General features: G+C 40.3%; 2 protein-coding genes across 5 annotated transcripts; one reads left to right on the top strand and one right to left on the bottom strand.

Moving 5' to 3' along the window:
- Positions 1-5,187: 5,187 nt before the first annotated feature.
- ackr3b (atypical chemokine receptor 3b) lies at positions 5,188-10,564 on the bottom strand. 3 transcript variants are annotated; one of them, XR_003298880.1, is made up of 4 exons: positions 10,458-10,561; positions 7,675-7,727; positions 6,103-7,261; positions 5,188-6,022 (listed from the first exon to the last, which is right to left on the bottom strand). XR_003298880.1 is itself a non-coding variant. In XM_026361535.1 (3 exons), exon 3 carries the CDS (start codon positions 7,243-7,245, stop codon positions 6,160-6,162), a length of 1,086 nt encoding a protein of 361 aa, XP_026217320.1. In that variant the 5' UTR covers positions 7,246-7,261; positions 7,675-7,727; positions 10,458-10,561; the 3' UTR covers positions 5,188-6,159. The 3 variants fall into 3 exon arrangements, 2 of the variants coding, with proteins under 2 accessions (XP_026217320.1, XP_026217322.1); XM_026361535.1 differs by having other exon boundaries at positions 5,188-7,261; XM_026361537.1 differs by lacking the exon at positions 7,675-7,727 and having other exon boundaries at positions 5,188-7,261; positions 10,458-10,564.
- A 1,372-nt stretch (positions 10,565-11,936) lies between these two features.
- LOC113163017 (dynein regulatory complex protein 11-like) lies at positions 11,937-21,046 on the top strand. Of its 2 annotated transcripts, none has more exons than XM_026361314.1 (19): positions 11,937-12,028; positions 12,803-13,118; positions 13,316-13,414; positions 15,332-15,523; positions 15,601-15,672; positions 16,098-16,300; positions 16,900-16,984; positions 17,068-17,163; positions 17,340-17,484; positions 18,133-18,227; positions 18,672-18,758; positions 18,870-18,916; positions 18,996-19,078; positions 19,160-19,267; positions 19,640-19,839; positions 19,928-20,014; positions 20,151-20,328; positions 20,433-20,671; positions 20,764-21,046. In XM_026361314.1, the coding sequence occupies exons 1-19, from the start codon at positions 12,015-12,017 to the stop codon at positions 20,878-20,880; spliced, it is 2,463 nt and encodes an 820-aa protein (XP_026217099.1). In that variant the 5' UTR covers positions 11,937-12,014; the 3' UTR covers positions 20,881-21,046. The 2 variants fall into 2 exon arrangements, with proteins under 2 accessions (XP_026217099.1, XP_026217100.1); XM_026361315.1 differs by having other exon boundaries at positions 17,340-17,409.
- Positions 21,047-22,204: the final 1,158 nt, after the last annotated feature.

A 22,204-nucleotide genomic window follows, 5' to 3' on the forward strand; every position in this document is an offset into this window, starting at 1 on the left:
TCTGACATCAGAAGCAGCTGCAGCTCGTTAAGCAGCTCGTTAGTGTCTCCCTGTGACTCAGAGTCACCACCTCACCATAACTCAGAGAGAAGCAGCTGCAGGGTTCAGTCAGCAGGTGTCACACTTTCCCTGCTCCATGTCTTCTCCTCTTGAGCAGTTTATTTCTGTGCCACTTAAATTCTCTGTTTTCTCAATGAAATTTGGTTTGTTTGTCTCAGCATCAAACATATAAACAATCCAGGAGTGACTAAACAAATGTCCTGGAAACATCCTGGATTTGTGTTTTTAAAAGATTTTGTACGATTATTGAAAAACTATTTTACATGTATTATTTCTCTTTTTTTCTGGTATACTCGATTTTTCTTTTCTTCTGTTGTTCAGACAGAAGGTTTTCATCCTTTCTGTAAATCTATGTAGAATCAATTCAGTTTTATTTGTATAGCGCCAAATCCCAACAGAAGTCATCTCAAGGCACTTTACAGTGTTTACAGTGTTACTTACAAAATTCAACTGTATACAGAATTATATAGAAAACCCAACAACCCCACTGAGCAGCACCAGGAGACAGTGGAGAGGAATACAAACAGGTTAGATACAAAATGTTGTATTACACGTGTGCTATTAGAATCATGCTGTAAGTAAAAGACTGAACTAAATAAGGACCAGGACTTGTGCTCTGACTCTGAGCTGCTGCATCTGAAAACACACACAAACAAATCTGAGGGGCCCACAGCACGACTCCTAACGAGCAGAGCAGCATGAAGACTGAGCTTTATCTTCATCGTCCTTGTTGTCAGTGTGGCCTCTGAGCACCCGAATGCATCATTAAGATGCAGGTTGGTTTTGAAATGACCCAACGCTCCTGAACACATCAAAACCAGGTTTTTATTTTGGAAACACCACAACAAAATCCACAGGAGCGATGTCCTTAGTACTTTAAAGTACTTCTGAATACTCACATCATCAGATCCTCCGTTGTCCAATGAGGCAGCTGAACTCTGTAACCACGGAGACAGCATGTGTTTTATCAAGGATGTGAAGAATGTGCTGACCCACTTACTGAGGTTAAACCAGGTCAAAGGTCAAACATGGAGTTCCTGCTGCAGGTCACAGGTCACAGCGAGTAATTAAAACGTCCTTCTGATGTTTCTCGCAACTGAGCGCGCTCAGATCAACCCTTTGTCCCTGCGACATCACTCAGCAGCTGCTGATTAAACCCGTTTATTTTCTTCACATCCTGTAATTAAGTGCAGATCTGGCTGTCTCTCTGCACACCAATGCCTATTCAAAATACATTCCACTTAAATAGCATCATTCAGGCTGTGCTACATTAAATTAATTATTAATTACAGTGATTGGTACAAATTCTGACAAGGGAGACAAGAAAAAACTGATCCTCCATCCTGAACATTTTCCCAACCAGGTCTGAAAATTCTGATAAAATGTAAAACTAAAATGTAGTTGTTTTTTTTTGCACAGAGTCTTTTAGACCTTCAGACGTGTGTAAAGTGTAATGTTTATAGGGATCCTTGAAGTAGTTCCGGGTCCTTGGAGATGTTCCAGAGGTCCTTGGAAATTTTCCAGGGAAACCTTTTAGCCTGTGTCCCCAAGGTGTTTCCAGAGATGCCTGGAGGGTCTTCAAGGGTTTCCAGATGCCCTTAAAATTGTAAAAGTCATTGATTGAGGCTCCAGGGTCTTTGAAATGTTTCAAGGATCATATTTTTATGTCTTCGTGTTTATGTCTTTATTTTATGAGCTGCTAAAATGGTTCTGTCATCCCATTGTTCCAGAGGTTCTTGAAAATGTAGTTTGGTCCTTAATAAATGTGTTCCAAGAGTTCCTTGTAGAGGACTAAATTCTCCTCGAGTTCCTTTAGTCCTGGAAGAACCTTCAATGGTTCTTAAGAAGTTTCCTAGGTCTTTGAAGAGATTATAAAGGAGATTTGGATAATCTGTTTAATAGGGCCTTGTAGAGTTCTCGAAGTGGTTGAATAAGTCCTTGAATATTCCAGTGTTCCTTAAAAAACTTCCAGAGCCTCCAAGGGGTTTGACTTTCCAAAAATCCTTGAAGAGATTCCACAAGTATTTGATGATTTCTGGAGGTCAGTAAAAAGATTAAAAAAGTTCTTGAAGGTGTTAAAGGAGTTCAAAGAGGTCCAGGGTTCGTGAAGATGTTCAAGTGTCTCAATTAAAATCCTTATTACAAGGGTCTTTAAGGGGGCTCTGTAGGTTGCCAAGATTTCAGGTTTCCTTGAAAATGCTTCTTGGCCTCATAGGTCCTTGAGAGTTGTAATAAGGTGACAGGCTTCAGACCAGCTTGTTTCCAGGACCTCAGACCAGCGGCTCCTCAGAGAGCAGAGGAATGAAAGGAATGTTTACAGAAGGAACCTTCATCTAGAAACAGTCGAGTCTGTCGGAGCTGAAGATGAGACACAAGACAAGTCTCTGACGGTCATTGAAAATATTCCAAGGTCTTCATAAAGCTGCCTTTTTTCTGTCACTCCTGGAAGGCTTTTAGTGGAGTTAGATCAGAGCTAATCAGACGTGTGAAAACCCTCACTCACATCCTACATTCTACAGCCGGAACCAAACCCCAGCCACGAAACACATTTTAAGAAGCTACCTCAAAAAGACAAACAACAAAGCAGGGCCCATTGGGTGCCAGTGGGGCTGTGGCGGCCTTAGAGGGTTAGAGATCAGACATCACAGGGTCCCAGAGTATTGAAGTTTAATATCAAAAACAGACCTTAAAAAGGTTAAAACCAGACTTCTTTACTGGAGATTTGTAAGAGGTGTAATAAAAATAATTAATCAGGTTTTTATGTATAATTATAAGTGAATGAATCAAAGAACCACATTGACCTACACTAGTTTAGAAACTGGCTTTTTTTCATTAGAGTTTTGAATGAAACAACTGTAACATGTTTTCTAACATTTCAATCATTTGTCCTTGTTCCTGCAGAACAGGTTCCGGCAGTTCTTAATAAGGTTCCAAGGATCCTTGAAGAGCTACTGAGATTTATGTGTTCTCTGAAATCTCCCAAGGGTCATGTTCTTCTTGAAAATCTTGCAAAGACCCTTGAAGAGTCTTTTGAGAATTCTGAGGGTTCCTGTAAGTGTTTCTGTGTCCTTGAGTGGTTTTGTGACGTTGCTTTGATGTGCCTCCTGTCCTTGAAAATCTTCCCAAAGGCAATAAAGAGCTAATGAAAACCTGTAGAGTCATCCAGGGCTTCCAAAAGATCCTGACAAGGATCCTAGATCATTTAGTGGTTTCTTGTCCTTAATAATTTTCCAGAGATCCTTGAAGAGCTTTCTGGAATCCTACAGAGCTCTGACTATACTTTAGGGAATTACCAGGGGTCCTGGAATAGTTCCTGGGTTTTTGAAGGGGATTTGAAAGTTCTTGTTGGCGCCCCCTGAGGTGTTCAAAGGGGGCTAAAGATGTTGCAGGGGCACTTGAGTGTGTTAACATCAGTCCTGTTGCCATGGTTACCTGTGATCTTGTCTTATTCAGACCCGGGTTTTTGTTCCCAGCATGTTTTCAGGGTGCCTGAGCTGGTCTGGTTGTCATGGAAATGAGCCCAGAATGAGGCCTATGTGTAATCCTGCTGAACCCTGTTCATTAAACCTTTCAACTCCATTCAGATCCTCGCCACTGAGCACGCTCAGATCGACCCACTGAGCTCAGATTTAAATTTCCTCTGGAGTCCCAGAAAACATACTGCTGAACCAAACTCCATTTAAAAAACACTTGATTTACTCTGCACCAACACTAGAACAACACACATACTGCCAGAGCCACAGACAAACATCTTTCTGGGTGAAACACAAACTGTCAGTGTTCCCTGGTTATCTGTTAAAGCTTCTTTAATCTAGATTTAGTATTTTCTGTCCTGAACACTGTCAGTTCATCCATAAATGTCAGTCACATATTCAACCTCCTTAACAGCCAGGAAGACACTGTCCTCCCAAATCATCCATCAACAGTCTGCAGTGAAGCAGCTAATTAACCTTCAGAGGTTCTGATTGGCTTCTGGCTCCTTGTTCTTAACACGCTGTCTGATACTTTTAGTATGTCTGGTTGCCTAAACTTTGTACGTTTACTCCAGTAAAATTTTGAGTGCAGGACTTGTACAGAGAACGACATGGACCAGGTCCAGGGTCCTGCGCAGTCAGGAGGCCACAGGGCCAGATCCTCTGTGAAATGAGAGGCTGTTTCAAGTTCTTCTTCAGAACCACAAAATGATGCAAAGCCACAAAAACAGAGGCTAAATGTCAAAAAGAGATTCAGTCTGGGGGGCGGTGAGGGGCCCCTCCCCTCTCTGTCCTAGGGGGCCATTTCTCATAATGGTAACAGATTTCTACCTGTGGTTTCTGTACATGCCCCACCTTTGAACTCACCTGTCCTCTCACAGGTAAGTGTTAGGTTTTTGAGTCTAAGTGGCACCTCTCTGCGACTTCCTTGCTCTGTGATTGAAGCTGTCACCTGAAGATGACAACAGGTGTGAACAGGTCACAACACAGTCATCTAAACATCAATTGGATAGGTTCAGACACACCAGACTCTGTGCAGAAATTTGTCGTTTTTACTCTTCTGTGGTGACTTCACAGTGAACACGGTGATAAAAAGTTGTTTTTTACAGCTTTAGTTTAATTTTCTCTGGAAAATCACTGTTTCCTCTGTAACTAAAGTTTCCAGTAAAGTCCCAGTGATTCAGGACACAAGCATGTAGAAAAAATGTGATATTCACTAGACAGAGTTTGAAGTTTTCACCCAGTTGTTAACACGCAGATCTTCTATCATCCAGATCATTCTCTATCCTGTTCAGCTGGTTCTCTAGTCTCTGTGTCTGAGTCCAAACAAAAGCTGAAAGCACAAACCTCCCTGTTCTCACATTTCAGCTCTGACAAGCTGTTAGTAACGGTCTGAGCACGACATTTTGGACCTTTATTTAACAGTGATCCTTCTGACTTCATCCTTATGAATTCAGGCTTTCACTAGGTTTAAAATATCACCTGAACACACTTTCAGTCCAATAAAAAGGAAGAAAAACAAACACAAAGTAAGTTTCTTCATATCTTTATTTTTAGTATAGACTTTAGTAAGAGTGAACTTTACATGTTTTTATACAAACTAACAAGATTAAATGTCAGAGAGGTTTCCAAACATCTTTGGAAATGATCCAGGACTCAAGTCATATTCCCAAAAAAGTAAACAGAGTAAACAGTATATATAACTATATAAGTATAGGTATATATAGTTATATATAACAGTATACATAACTATAAGTAACTAAAAACATTACAACTATAATGTTTTTTACACAGCGTTTGGTCTCATGCCTCAGAGTTTTGGCATTTTTACCATAAAACATTATTCGTTAACAGTTAAGGTCTGTTCCTTTCTCACTGTTTTAATGATCTACAGAACATACTGTACAGATTGGTTTTTTATGTTTACTGTGTTTTGGCAGCTTTCAGCTCCTGAATTAAGGTTTAATGGGAAGAAAACTGTAGATTGTTTTATTTGTATTGAACATGAATTATCTCTGTGTCTCATCTCTTGCTATTTTAACACAAGAAAAAACTCTGTAGAGAAATAAATTAACGTGTCAAATGAAAACTAAACTTCAGTGGTTGTAATATAAAAATATTCACAGAATACAAACAGTGACAGTTTGAAAAGATTTTTCAAACAAATTTAAACAAAAACACTGTTCCTGATTTCTGCCCTCAGTTCTGACTGCCAGGCCAAAGATGGCTCCTAAAGTTTTATTTTTACTAACTGAAAGTCAAAAATAAAAATACGTAGACATTTATTGTAACACGTGTTCCCAGTGTCACCTCAGAACTCGTTGATTTGTCCGAGACCCAGCTTACTGAGACATTATTATATTCACTGACTCTGATCTGCCTATCTATCTATCAGTTTCTCTCCTGGTAGTTTCTTCTTTGGTGCAGTAATCCAGTCATATGAGCCAGATCCTCAGCGGGTTTGTTAGGTCGTCTGTAAACCAGGACACCTGGAAGACCAGGTACCAGGTCACCACACTGCTGATGAGCTTCTCTCTGTTTAAACTTGTTCAGGAAGTTGTTCAGTTACCTGGATCAGGTGGAGAAGAGCTGATATGTGTTAAGCAGCTGGAAGAGTCCTCCTAAGTCACATCGTGGTGTTGTCTGTCATCACCGCTGAGTACTCCGTCTCGGCGTCAATGAGCCTGGTGAGACCCGTCTTGGTGGAGTACTTGAAGATGAAGGCCTTCATGAGGTCATAGCGGTAGTTCCGGTTGAGGAAGTTGTAGAGGATGGGGTTGACGCAGCAGTGGACCAGCGAGAAGCACTGCGTCAGGTGCAGCGCCACGTCCAGGAAGTTCTCTAGGTTGCAGCTGAAGGGCAGGACATTCAACAGCGAGAGCGTGTCCAGCAGGAGCACGGTCTGGAACGGCAGCCAGCACACCAGGAAGACCACAATGTAGGTAAGGATGATCCGTCGGTTGACGTGGCGCTCCTGGTCCGAGCTGGGAGTGACGGCTGCTGCGAGGAGCAGGTAGAAGACGGCGATGACAGGGAAGGGGATGGCAAAGCCGAGAACAATAAAGCTCAGCTGGATGCCCACCATCCACTCCCGCGGGTTATTGGTCGGGTAAACCGGTCGACACACGGCGCCGTCGTAGTGTGACGACTTCACTGCCTGCAGGAAGTAGGTGTCGGGGACTGAGGCAGCCAGCGCCAGCAGCCAGACCAGAACACAGATCAACCTTCGCACCACCTTCTTCCTGCGACTGTCAGGGGCGTCTGTGAACCGTGTGACCGACAGGTAGCGGTCGATGCTCATGCAGGTGAGGAAGAAGATGCTGCCAAAGAGGTTGACGCTGAAGACCAGGTGGGTGAGTCTACAGATGGCCTCTCCGAACGGCCAGCGGCCGCCCTGCAGCAGCGAGGTCACCCAGACCGGCAGTGTAGCCACCGCGCACAGGTCGGCCGCCGCTAGGTTCAGTATGTACAGGTGCGTCTCGTAGCGGGTCCTGTCAGAGCGCAGGTTGACCCAGACCACCAGTGCGTTGGCAGCAAGACCGACCAGGAAGATGAAGATGTAGAAGACAGAGAGGACGTGGAGGAAGGCGGCGTGACGCACGGCGCCCGAGCACAGCAGTGTCTCCACGTGGGACAGGTTGTCGTGGTCGGTTAGGTTGAGCTGGTCCCACAGCTCCAGGAGCTCAGTCAGGTCGCTGGATGCCAGACTCATGGTGGTAAACCTGGACCTGGAAGACAGAGACCAGTCAGAGACCTGCAGGACCTGGATCCGAGCAGTCCACTTAAGTCAGGACCTCCAACCTTAACATGTAAAACTTGTAATAACAATCACACAAAGTCAACTTTTGATTTATTGTAAAATTAGTAATAATTCAAGTATCTGTTAAGATTCTCTCAGATTAATTATTATCATTATTAATTATTATTGTTAATCATTCGTTATTTAGTTTAAAACGTTTTCTCTCATTTTTGGACTTTTTTTGGACATTAAATCATTTTCTATCAGAATTTTATTTTCTATTCTGATAGTTTTGTACATTTTGAATGACTTCTTCCTACTTTTAAAAGACATGTTTTAATCAATAAGATGATAATTATAACCTAAACACAATGACTGTTGTATTTTCAGTGCGTGTCTGACCTGACGGTCTGTGCAGGTCTCTGTGAGGAGAACGGATCCTGGTCTGATGCAGTCTGTGTGTGGTCAGGTTAAAGAGGGTCATCAGCAGCCAGATGGACGTGTTGGAGGACAGGTGGACAACGTTGGTGTTGTTTCCAGAAATAGATGCAGACTTCGTTAATAACGTGATCGATACTGTTCACTTCACTGTCATCACGTAAATCTGAGTGGCAGCTTTAAAACGGCTCCAGTCGGCTTCACACACGTCTAATGACTCTGTTCTAACATTTCTGACTTTCTTTAAGTGAAATTGAAAAAAACTTAAATTGAGAATTGTTTGAACTGTTTCATGTTTAAAGGGTGAAGTTAAAGATTCTTTTTCTCTCCATTTTACATTTAACATTAATATTACAGATTTTTGATTTTGTTCATTATAAAATCTTAACTGTTGACTAATGTCATGGTTCTGGGCTTTATGTTAATTTCGGACTCATTTTGTGTTTGAAAAATAAAGTTTCATAAAAACATTAACATTTTTATAGTTCTATAACTATATCTGTTTCCTCATTTTCAACACATTTCTTAACTTCTAAACTGTCATATAAATGTGCTGTTCAAAGCCACTTTGAGTAGTTTTATGCAGTTAAAATGTCAGTTTAATTAATAAAATCTGTTTGTAATATACGCCCTTGACATCCATTGAACCACCGACACCCCCTCTCCCTGCTGACTGGGTCAAGAATCTACTGAAATAGATAATTTATCATGTAATATGAGCAACATTACTGTTAAACAAGTCTCTGTGTGAACGTTTTCTCTGTCTCCTGTGGACAGGTTGACCTTTGTCATTCCAACAGATTTCAGGGTAAAACCGATCTAGGTGTTTAAGGAGTTAAAATGATCCCAGAGGATTACCAGGAGAAACCTGAGCAGTCAAACACACACACACAGACAGCTGCAGCAGAAGTAACACAAGTTTTACTGCTTCTTCACTTTGAAAGAAAAACTCAACAGGACGCTGTAGACTGAAAGGTTGCGACCTTTACAATAAAAGTTTACTGCCAACCTGAAACAATGAGTCAATTAGTTCTTCAGTCAGAGGCAGTTAGACATCTGCATGAGTCTAACTTAAAGCTCAGGAATTTGACTCTTTGTGTTCAAAATTAAAGTTTTAAAGAGCAGAAAAAAATCTGACCTTATAATTAACAACTCACAAATATTCAAAAGCACTAAAACCATCAACCTCTATTTCATTTAATATGCTATAAAAGCCTTAATGACCAATAAACTGTCAACACTCAAAAAACGAGAGTCTGGCACTAAAAATGTCTTAAATACCGTGCCAATGAGATTTGACTTAAACAACTTACTCCAGCATTTATGTACTTTCTAAAAGCAAGAAAATCATCATCAAGAGTTGACAGAGTTTAACTTATCTTAACTTGTTAAATGGATCATTTCTAATATTTAACAAGAACATTTTTAGTAATGATGTTTTTTCTTTGTCTGTTTGTTCAGGTGATAAACTTCAGCTGCTGTTTCCATTTAGTTTCCATCAGTATTAACTGAGTCTGATGAGCTGCATACAAACAGTGGGACCAGTGCTCCCATTCAGTGGAAAACCAGTTTGTCATCAGATAAGAGCTTTGTTGACGGGACACACCAGCTGAGGCTCCTGAACGCACCGTCCAAACATCATAAACCCCAACATTAACCCCTAAAGAGCCATAAAACACCCAGTGTGACCTCGGTTCAGCACTCGCCAGACTCCGCAGAGAAATCTCAGATTTTAAGGACTGTCACGGTGTTGACGCACACAGACATGTTATGAAGCATAAATCAAAAGTCATGAAACCAACACGAATAGATCTTCAATTGAGCTCGAAGTTCATCCACGACCCCACAAAGACCGAGTGGAAACGTGTTCCTGTGTAACTGGTTCACTCCCATTAACTGCCGCCATGGTCCACCTGAAGAATTATTAAGGAATTATACGAGTTCACTAACATTAACAGAAACTTGCTGTTATAATTGTATGCCGAATAAATCAGAAGACCTCACTTGTTACTGGTAATATCTTACTTGTTCCCTGTACAACTACCCAGAAGAGCTTTTATGACCAATATTAAAAAAACGACACATTTCTAGAGGGAATCTGGATTGAGAGATAGTTCCAACTGATCTACTTGAAAAGTTTCAGTTTTATTAATTTCGAACATAATTGAGAATTGTTAGCTAAGAACTCAGTAATCAGTTTATATGAGGAACATTTGTTCTGTACTTACACTTTATTTCGGTCAAACGTCCCGTTTTGGTTGCTCAGATTTCACACAGAAATTCTGATCTTTAGCGTTTTCATTCTGGGCCGAATTACGTGAGTATATTGACATTTATTAAGATCTCTAGTAGTTTTCCTGAATGAATGTGTGGCCCCCGTTAAAACGAAAAAAGACCCAACTTTAAAGGGAGTTTGCAGTGAAGTGCCAACCGCGACAGAGCAGAACTCATCGGTGTTTTTTTGTTTTTATGCAGTTTTTTTGTTTATAGCAGTTTCCGTGAATACTCATAAATACATCATTGGCATTTTAAACCAGGTTTGCTGTTATTAAAACAAACGGAGGTTTAACGTAGAGAGAATATTGAGCACATCACTGGTTAGTGCGTTTGTTTAGTCAGATACAGAACTAATGTGACAAAACCCAAAAACGACCCATTTTTGAAGGGAGTCTGGTTCAAAGTCTCCAGCAGAAACAAAGAGTTAAACAACCTTCAAAGAACGTTTAAAGAACGTTTAAAGAACTTACAGGTGACTGTGGGAACTTTTAGTGAAGCTCCGTGGATCTGTCCCCGCTAAATCCCGGGTCTGGACGCAGTTCAAAGTCCAGTTTCTGCAGCGCTCTGAGGCGGTCTGACGGAGTCCCCCTTCACGTTGCAGCTTAATGAACAGGAGGAACTCCCACAGAGGAGCCGCCCGCTCCGGCTGCTGTGATTTATTGCGGCTTCAGCTGCGGAACAATGCACGTGCAGGATGTGCAAAAAATGCGGGTTTCATTGACCCGCAAACAAAAGCTGCGTGACGTCAAATCTGGTTCATTCATGTGCGGAAGGTTTTTCTGAAAAGAACAAAAACCGAGAAAGAGAATTTCACACTGAGTGAAACTGAAATGTATGTTTTCACTGGACACAAATATATCAATAAATATATCAATAAATATATCAATAAATGTATCAATAAATATATCAATAAATGTATCAATAAATGTATCAATAAATGTATCAATAAATGTATCAATAAATATATATCAATAAATGTATCAATAAATATATCAATAAATATATCAATAAATGTATCAATAAATATATATCAATAAATGTATCAATAAATATATATCAATAAATGTATCAATAAATATATATCAATAAATGTATCAATAAATGTATCAATAAATATATCAATAAATGTATATGAATAAATGTATCAATAAATATATCAATAAATATATATCAATAAATGTATCAATAAATGTATCAATAAATGTATCAATAAATATATCAATAAATGTGTGTAAATAAATATATCAATAAATATATCAATAAATATATCAATAAATATATCAATAAATGTATCAATAAATATATCAATAAATATATCAATAAATGTATCAATAAATATATCAATAAATATATCAATAAATGTATCAATAAATGTATCAATAAATGTATCAATAAATATATCAATAAATATATCAATAAATGTATCAATAAATATTTATCAATAAATATATATCAATAAATATATCAATAAATATATCAATAAATGTGTGTAAATAAATATATCAATAAATATATCAATAAATGTGTGTAAATAAATAAAGATATAAATGTGTGTAAATAAATAAAGATATAAATGTGTCTATAACTGTTCCATGACGACCTGGACCTAATTCTCCTCTGTTGGTCTCATTTGTAAATTAATTAAATTATTAATTAAATCTCACCTTGTGTGTAAATAAATAAAGATATAAATGTGTGTAAATAAATAAATATATAAATGTGTGTAAATAAATAAAGATATAAATGTGTGTAAATAAATAAAGATATAAATGTGTCTATAACTGTTCCATGACGACCTGGACCTAATTCTCCTCTGTTGGTCTCATTTGTAAATTAATTAAATTATTAATTAAATCTCACCTTCCTCAAAAAATCCGGACCCGGTTTTATCATTGCGCATGCGCGTCATCGCTCCGTTTTGCTGCTCAGAAGCAGAGAAGAAGCAGGAAACCAGTGAAACCAGTGAAACCAGAGACGGATCCCAGTCAGACCACAGAGAGAGACGACGCTTTAGAAACCGCTCCGCCATGACGTCACGCAGGTAAAGTGATGCAGCCTTTCTTCTGATTCTGATCAGATTTTAAACCCAGTGTAAACTGTCAGGAGGTCATTGAAAATCCTTGAAAACGTTTCCAAAACGTTTCCAGAGACTCGGAGCGGGCTTTCATGTGTTGGTGTTTCCATGACAACGGACTGACTCAGAGTCCAGATTTCTAACAACCTGGATTCAGACTGAAACTAAACCTGCTGATTTCACTTCAGTCGGTTTTAATTCTCAACAAAAAGTTTATAATAAAACTTTTCTTATCGAACTACGTTTCCCAGCATGCTGTGCACCAAGGAAGAAGAGAAGGTGACGGTTCTCTGGACTTTGGTATCTGCTGATTCCAACAGTCCTCCTCTTCTTCTTTTCACTTGTTAAGGATCAGCTCAAGGATCAGGTTTTAGATTTTAACACAGAGGAGTCAATCAGATCAAATCTAGATTATTCTCAGCAGATGGTTTAGTGAGGCCTGCATGAAACCGGGTCAAAGGTTTTTAACATGTAGTTCATGTGTCAGTCTGAGGTGGACTCTGAGGGACTTAACACATACAGATCTTAGCTGATGATCCTGCAGAAGAAACTGCAGCTGAAGAAACTACCAGGACTTGGACTCAGTTTCAGGACTTTTACACTTTGATACTTTTTAAAATTAAAATGATAAATTTAAGTCAAAAGTCTAAGAAAAGTTCAATTTTAGTGTCAGTAAGTCCAGAACCGTCCTGGATCAATCTGAATCAAAGTTCTCCTCATGTTTGTCACATCCTCTCACAGAAATCGGATGGCAGCTCACAAAGCTCTTCAGGACCTGATCCAGGATGAGGTTTCTGCAGACCCTCCTGATCCTCACAGGGACCGGTTGCAGGTCTTCCATGACCGGGCCATCCTTTACCTGAAGTATCTGCAGATCTTCCGGAATCTTGAGGAGGTCTTTGAGCAGCTGGTCCAGCCCCAGAGGAAGAAGGGGGTCAGGGTGATCCTGGATGGGCTGATGGGTCGACTCCTGGAGCTCAAGGCCCAGATGGTGGACTTGGACCGGTCTGAGTTTCATTGTTTTGATGAAGTGCTGCTGGACCTGAAGATGACCCCGGTGAGTCCAGAGAACGAGAACTAGATCCAGGTCCAGTCTGACATGCTGTTAAAAACCTGAACTGTCCAAAAACTTAAAACAGATTTTTATTTTGCTTTACTGCGATGCTGAGGTACCCGTACGTATCATTACTTCATTAAACACGGTGACGTGTCTCTGGTTTAATAACTTTAAGTGTGGTTGGATGTGGTTTTCAGAAAGACCTGCAGATTCCGGTCCCTCGGTTTTTCCTCACAGAGAGAAACAAACAGATGACGATTGACGTGATGCTGGAGAAACGACAACGCGTCGGCACGGTCGGAAACAACGGCAACAAACTGTTAATGTGTCATAGATTATTACTAATAATACTTAGTTAATACTTCTACTACTTCTACTTCTACTACTTCTACTTCTACTACTCCTTCTACTACTACTACGACAACTACGACAACTACGACGACTACTTCTACTACTACTGTGACTACTACTCCTTCTACTTCTACTACCTCCATTTCTCCTTCTACTACTACTGTGACTACTACTGCTTCTACTACTACTTCTACTACTACTGTGACTACTACTCCTTCTACTTCTACTACTCCTCTCTACTACCATTTACTCTACTGTACTACTACTACTTCTACTACTACTACTACTGACTACTACTGCTTCTACTACTACTTCTACTACTACTGTGACTACTTCTTCTTCTACTTCTACTACTCCTTCTACTTCTTCTTCTACTTCTACTACTCCTTCTACTTCTTCTTCTACTTCTACTTCTACTACTACTTCTACTACTACTGTGACTACTACTCCTTCTACTTCTTCTACTTCTTCTTCTACGTCTACTACTACTTCTACTTCTACTTGGGGAGTACACACCTCTGAGCTGATAAGAAAGGCCCAGCAGAGACTGCACTTCCTAAGGGTACTTAGGAAGAACAACATCTCCCAGAGACTGATGGTGTCCTTTTATCGATGCTCTATTGAGAGCATCCTTACATACTGTGTGTCTGTGTGGTTCAGCAGATGTACAGTGGCTCAGAGGAAAGCTCTCCAGAGAGTGATCAAAACAGCACAGAGGATCACCGGTTCCCCTCTCCTCCCTCTAGAAGAACTTCACAGTTCCCGCTGCCTCAAAAAAGCCCAAACAATTCTCAGGGATACTACACACCCTGGACACTCTCTCTTTGAACTGTTGCCATCAGGGAGAAGGTTCAGGTCCATCAAAACTAGGACTGACAGATTTAAGAAAAGCTTTTATCCAGTAGCAATAACTACATTAAACACCATAAAGAACGGACCATAGTGACAGTATGCTCACTTGTGGGAGTGAGAGCTGGTCTGGAGCACAATGTGATGTGACCTCTTTGATTACTTGAAGGGTTGTTTGTGTCTTATTTTGTCTTTTGACTGTCTCTGATTATTTATTCTGTTTTTTGTTTGTTTTTTTATTCCTTTCATTCTATATATATATATGGCACAGACTGGTTGGCACCTTAATCTCGTTGTACGATGTTGCAATGACAATAAAGTTTATCTTTATCTACTTCTACTACTCCTTTTACTTCTACTACTACTGTGACTACTACTTCTTCTACTTCTACTACTACGCCTACTACTACTTCTACTACTACTACTACTACTTCTACTACTACTACTACTTCTACTTCTACTACTTCTACTTCTACTTCTACTAGTAGTAAAATTTAATGTTTGACTTTTACGAGTCCGTTTATCTTCAGTTAAATTTCCAATATTTAATTATTTTTTCTGTTTAAAGACAAAAATTCAACATTTTACAATAAGAAAAAAAATATTTTAAGTATTTCAAGTAAATTTATTGAATGTTTTGAAATTAAATTATTCTTATAATAAAAAACTTCTTGATTTAGATTTTTTAAAGTTAAACAAATATTTTAGGGCTGAATTTCTGATGTTGATGACGATGATGACTCTCTATCTGTTTATCACTAATTATTTGATTATATTAAAAACATTTAACATTGTTACGGTTTAAAATGATTAGTATTAAATCAAAACTGTGACTCATCACTTTTCATTTTTTATCATTTTAATATTTTAAAATATATTAAAATCTAACTGATGAGTTGATCAAATGAAAAATGAAAATAGAAACGATGTCGACGTAGTTCTTCTCGTACCTGTGACGACATTCAGTACCAAATAAAGTTTTATAAGACTTTAATAAAGTTCTTTTGCTCCAGGTGTCGTTGCGGTGCCAGGTCTTGAGTCTGGAAGAGGCCGTTCACCTGCTGCAGGTGTCTGAGCGTGCTCGGCAGGGACGAATCAGGGCTCAGGTCACCAAGGAGCTCAAACTATCAGAGAGAGGCTTCAGAAGACTCACCTGGAGAGCCACAGACCTCGAGCCACATCAGGCCGCGATCCGGATCCAGAAGGTTTGAAGCTTTTCTCTGAGTGTTAATAAAAGTGAAAATCTGACTAAACAGCAGCTCACCTGTGTGTGACCTTCCAGGTGTGGAGAGGATTTATGCAGAGGAAGAAGACCGACAGGGAGCGAAGGCAGGAGATGGAATTCCTGGGAATGGTAACACACGCGTTAATTTACATGTTTAATCTTATTTAAATGTTTTTATCTTGGTGTTTGAATTTTAAATGTTATTTTTAATTTACTTTTATTATTTAAATGTCTTTAGATTTGTAGCCTGTATTTTAGATGTATTATTTATTATTATTGAATTTAAAATGTTGTTCAAAGTTGTTTCAGGTTTTATATTTGTACTGTTCATTTTTTCAATATCTATTTTATTTTGTGTATTTTTATTTTCTAATTGATGATTTTTTTCTTTTTTTTTTTATTTACATTTTTTAAATTATGATCATTTATTTTCATTTGTTTTTATTTTAATTTTATCTAAATGTATTTATTATATTATTTAAATTTTATTCTGTTCAGATGTAAACTCTGGTTCCTCTTAAATCTGGTTCTTCACAGTTCTTCTTGTTCCTCAGATTCCAGCAGAGATTCCTGGTCCTGGTCCAGCTCAGCTTCAGGACCAGCTGGTCTCAACAGGAGTTAAATTGATCCAGGATCAGAATGAGGAGGAGTATCAGAGAGTCCAGCTCAGCATCAAGCAGTCAGTCCTCAATGTGGAGGGGACTGACATGAAGGAGACTCTGCAGGACCAGATCCGACAGTGGTTCCTGGAGTGCAGGTCAGACCAGAACTTCAGATACTGGACTTCTTCTTCTTCTTTCGGCTTTTCCCATCAGGGGTCGCCACAGCGAATCATCCTTTTCCACCTAAATCTATCATGAACATCTTCTACCCTAACATTAGCCAACCTCATGTCCTCTGTTAACACATCCATATATCTCCTCTTTGGCCGTCCTCTTGCCCTCCTGCCTGGCAGCTCCATCTCCAACATCCTTCTACCAATATACTCACTATCCCTCCTCTGAACATGTCCAAACCATCTCAGTCTGGCCTCTCTGACTTTGTCGCTAACACAGGCAACGTGAGCCGTCCCTCTGATGTACTCGTTCCTTATTCTGTCTAACCTGGTCACTCCTAAGGAGAACCTCAACATCTTCATCTCTGCTACCTCCATCTCAGCCTCTTGTCTCTTTCTCACTGCTACCGTCTCTAACCCATAGAGCAGAGCTGGTCTCACCACTGTCTTGTACACCTTTCCTTTGAACTTCAGATACTGGACATTTTATTTTAAAAGACTGGTCCCTGGTCTTCCTGGCGTTTTATGATTATGTGGTCTTAGTGTGACAGTGGTGCTGGACTGGTGTGATTTGATTGCAGGGATGCAACAGGCCGCTTCCCGGACTTCCCTCATGTGGATCACGGGGGATCAGCATCTCTGTTTACTCAGAAATCACCTGAACAGGTAGATGATGACATCACGGGGGTGGGGGCGCCTGCCTTCTGCTGGTGGTGTGGTGTTTTTATCGGCTGTATCTGTGTCGACAGGTGTTAGTGGAGCTGTCAGTGCAGGAGGACCAAGAGAAGAAGAAGAAGAAAGAGAAAATAGGAAACAGGAAACAGAAGAAGAAGAAGACTACACAGGTCACTAATATGAAATGGAGTGAAAAGAAAAGCCTCCAGACTTAATTAATAATTGATACTTTTATGAATCCACTTGGGGAAATTCTTTGTGGACAGAAAACTGCATTTTAGAAGCAAAGGGTTCTGGGTTCAGGGTCAGGTGTGTTAGTTCGACTTTGAATCACTTTGTGTTGTAGGACGAACGACGTGTGAACGGTTCCAGCTGTTTCCTCACTGACGTGGCTGAAGGACACAGACTCTACAAAGGTCCGTTTAAACCCGTCAGATCGTTTGCATGTTGTTTCTTATTCAACATGAAACATCAGAAAAGAAGAGAGACAGGTAAATAAAAACTTTTGCAGACCTTGAACTTTAGCTGATGTATTGGGTTTCACTGGTTCTGCTGGTTTGTGGACTCAATCAGACCAGACTCTGTAGAAAAACCTGCAGCAGCTGCAGCTTCGGGGTCTTTGTCTAAACATGATCAAACAGGAAGTTTGTGTGAATGAAGAATAAAACATGAATGAAACAAAGAAACGTTTCCTGTGAACAGTTTCCCACCACCACGCAGCTGATCAGCTGTTGATTACAAACACAGCTTCCTCTTCCTCCGGAGGAACAGCAGCAGATACTTTCCCAGAGAGAAGAAGAAGAGAAGTCAGGTTCATAAAAACCAGTTTAGTCCAGAGAGAAGGAGACTGGAAGAAAAAAGAAGGGAGAGGACAGAAGGAAACGAGGAGCAATGATAGGGATCAAGGATGGAGGAAGGAAAGATGAACATGAGTTTCAAATATAAAAAACTAAAAATTTAGAATAAAATTGTCTGTGTCCATGTGCACGTCTTCTGACAGGAAGTGGCTGCAGCTGCACCTGGATCAGCTGTGAAAAACTCTTTAGTTAACTTCCTGTCCTTAGAGAAAAAAAAAAAAAAAAAAAAAGATCTCCCACCTGACACTTCCTGTTTGTTTCTTTGTGTGTGCGTGTGTTCAGACGTGTTGCGTTTCCGTGACAACCGTCAGGTGATAAACCTTCAGCTGCTCAGAGAGGAGAAGCGACGGGAAGTGGAACAGGAAGTCAGAGTCCAGGTATATTTCAGGTTAAAATTCATGATATACAGTTTTTATCAGTGTAGTGACCCTTTTTTTCTTGCATTTGTATTGTCAATTTTTAAATTAAATATTAAATATAAATATATAATAAATTATTGAGATAAAATCAATTTTACTAGATTTTTTTCAGCCTGATTTTTATAAATGTGTAACCTCCAAGATTTCCAGGCTGGTGTTTCAGGATATTTTCCAGGATTTCCAGGAATGTGTCACTCTGACATCTAGTGACCATGATGAGACAGACATGAATAAACAGGAGAACACCGTGTGAAGATTCTTGATTTGATTCATTTATTATAATACTACAAACTGTGACACTGCTCTCACACAACAACAGTATCCCAACGTGTAATACTGCAGTGGTACAGATGTTTGTGAATATGTTTTCAGTGGGTGCCTTTGATTTTGCTCTGACTGCAGGTGGATGAGCTGATGCGAGCGGAGCTAAGCAATCTAAAACTGGTGGTGGACAGAACAAAGATGAAGACCAGGACCAGAAACAAAGAGGTCTAAACCACTAAATGACACCTGTGTGTTAACATTTGTTTCTGCATGTGGGATGGAGAGGGCGGGTCGGGTCTGATGGTCAAACATTTGAAGCTTCTGTTTTATGTGTAGAAGAAGAAGAAGAAAACCAAAAAGAAGAAAGACCTGACAGCAGACAGGTGAGTTCACCTCTGGCAGGAGACGAAGTATGCTGATGTCAGATGGGCCCTGAGCTGTGATTGGTTCTCTGTGTCTCAGGTCTCTCCAGTCTCTGTGTGAGGAGCTGATCCTGAACGAATTCCTCATCAAACCACAGACCGTCAGACTGTCGGAGTTCATCGGTAACAAATGATCATTGGTATTCATTTTATTGTGACACAAAAACTGTGAGAAGAAGAACTTGTGTATGTTTGTGTCTCCAGGTGAGTTCAGTTACCTGGGCTCGACTCTGCGACAGGCAAACAATGATCCAGCGCCATCTTTATCTGACGTCAGACAGCTCGTCACTCTGTATGCAGTGCTGCCGCTGGGTCAGTCAGAACAACCTAAAACAGGAAGATTCTGAGTGAAGTTCTGCAGTCTCTGTTTCCTCTGATTTTTAAGCAGATTTGTGGAGCTTTAATTTGTAGGAACATCAGAGATGATGATTTCCTTAGGACGTCACACTGAATCGTATCTACATGTTGCCTATGTGTGATAAGTCACTGAGTCAGAACTCTGACTAAAGTAGCAGCATTTTTTCACCAGACCTCAACAAAGAAATGGTAAATTTAGAAATGTTTATAGAAATCTGCTGTTTCTCCTGAGAGGACTCACCTGCTGGATTTCCCATCATCCTTTAGTCCTCACGGTGATGCCACAGATCACCTTAAAACTGACAGTGGTCCTTGATTTTCTCTTAGGATCCCAGGCAATCCTGAAGAAATTCCCTTTAGTAAAGACTCTGCTGCTGGCTGGTCCATCTGGAGTTGGTAAAACTATGCTGGTCCACGGGGTCTGCAACGAGACCGGAGCACACCTGTTCCACCTGAGTCCCAAGAACCTGAACCACAGCTACCCTGGCAAACGAGGGGCTACCTACCTGCTGCACCTGGTCTTCAAGGTGAGTCCTTACCTCCTGCACCTCATCTCCAAAGTCCTATCAGGTGTGTGACATGATGTTTGCTCTGTGATTGGTCTGTTGCTATCAGGTGGCAGGTGAGCTGCAACCATCTGTGATCTGGATTGAAGATGCAGAGAAAACTTTCTGCAAGAAAAAAACAAAGTCCAACCAACAGGTAAGACACAGGTTAGCCCTGCCCCTCTGAACCGGTGCCTGCTGGTCTTATTGTCAGTGTTCTCAATTAAAGCTCTGAATGGGTTCTGCTGCCCTCTGCTGGCCACTTGGCTCTGAATCTCTGTCTTTTGTTCCAGTTTGATCTCCAGCGCCTGAAGAAGGAGCTGCTGAGGTCTCTGAAGACTCTGAAACCAGAAGACCGTGTTCTGGTGATCGGGACGACTCAAAGACCATTCGATGCCAAAGTCAAACCATTCTGTAAAGTGTACAAGAAGATCATCCTGATCCCTAAACCAGACTACAGCTCCAGACTGGGTACTAGTTTATCTAGTCAGCATAGTCCAGTAAACCAGTAATTAGCATATTAATGTTACCTAGCTTCATGCTGCCACTAACGTTAGCTTTTTCCCCCCCATCAGCCCTGTGGACAGAACTGCTCCACGCTGAGGGGGTGGAGCTGGGTCCCAGTCTGGACCTCAGCTCATTGGCTAAGATCACAGATGGGTTCACTCCAGGTCACATCCTGAAGGTGATCCGCTCAGTGCTCCGCCCCCATAGGCTGAAGAAGCTCCGCCTCCAACCACTGATGGGCGTGGAGTTTGTCCAATCACTGTCAAGGATGGAACCGGTGTACAAAGAGGAGGAGAAGGCCTTCAAGGTCAGAGGTCACAGTGAAAAACTGTTTAAAAATGTATAAAGAGCAGAACACCTCACAAGTTGGACTTCTTCCTAAACTTCCTAATTCTGCAGGTTTGGTTCAGAAAGACTCCGCTCGGCAGGAAGAGGCTACTAGGAGCCAACGCTGATGAAGACAAAAGAGGAAATGGGAAGAAAAAACAGAAAAGACAGACGACAAAAACAAGATGAAGAAAAAATGAATTTGTGTTTTTAATGTAAATTTGTAGTTTTATCAAATCTTTTTGCAGCTCTAAAGATTATGGAAAAGTTTATTAAAAAGGAGAATTTAGAATTAGAATTCAGACAAATTACGTTCTTTTGTTACCAGCGTTAATAAATGTAAATAAAAAACTCTGTCTCACAGGTAACTCACTATATCTCAATATGTAAATAAACCAGTTTTCCCACATATAGATTGAAGTTAGGTGGCTGTTGGTCAGCCAAGTCTTTAACAGCCACTCAAGTATATTTGTCCACCCATGTTTGTAATGTCCATGAGAACAAGGCCATCCATGCTCATACTAGAGAACATTTTCCATTGCACTCTGTTGTAGCTGTAAGTTAAATGTTTGCTACATGTAGTTAAAGATTTTAAGTATGTTATCCACACGGTGGATGTAGCCATGGATCTGTCCGACTTGATTTTTCAGTTCAAATATAGGGCTTTGACTTTTATTAAATACATTGTTTTATATACACTCCCCCCAAAGAGTATTGGAACAGTTTTGCTGTAGACTAAAAACCTTTGGGTTTGACATCAACAGATGGATATGAGACAAAAGATCAAGATTATAGCTTATTTTCTGCTGCGCAGTCGCTATGGCATTTTGGGGTTTAGCGATTGTGATGATAAGCAAACTGGAATGGGTCAAGTATAGCTGGGAGAATGAAAGTTATGTAGTCCTTGACCAACCTTTCAGAGCACTTCAACATAATAGGGGTGAGTGCTATGGGCCGGTAGTCATTATGTTACGAACAGGACGGACGGGGACCAAACAGGTAAGAACAAAATGAGGTTTATTTAACAAAAAGGGCAGGGGACACAAGGAACTAACCAACGCTAACAAAGTATCGACAAAAAGAGACCCGAAAACACGGTCGAGAAATGCAAACAAAACCAGAAGCTGACACACAAAGTAACAACTGAAATCACTGCGGAAGGCAGGCAAACAGGAACAAACATACAAAGCTAACTAGACAAAGTAACAACTAAAAACCACCCACTAATGCGGACAAAACTAACAGACAAAGTAGATGTACAAAGCAACAAACCAAAATCCCTGCAGAGGCAGGCTAAACGAGAACGAACCAACATACAACGCAAACAAAACAAATTAACAACGAAAAATACTCTGCAAAAGGCAGGCAAACACAAACTCACAAAAACATAAACTCACAGACGAAACCAAAGTCCAACAAACTGAAGTGAAGTCCGGGTGATCCAAAAAGAGTGACGAACTGACTGACAAACGAGTGGTATGCAGCTTGAAAGACCATGAATAACCAAACCAGC

Source organism: Anabas testudineus, chromosome 2 (genome assembly GCF_900324465.2).
Source record: "Anabas testudineus chromosome 2, fAnaTes1.2, whole genome shotgun sequence".
Lineage (NCBI taxonomy): Eukaryota > Metazoa > Chordata > Actinopteri > Anabantiformes > Anabantidae > Anabas > Anabas testudineus.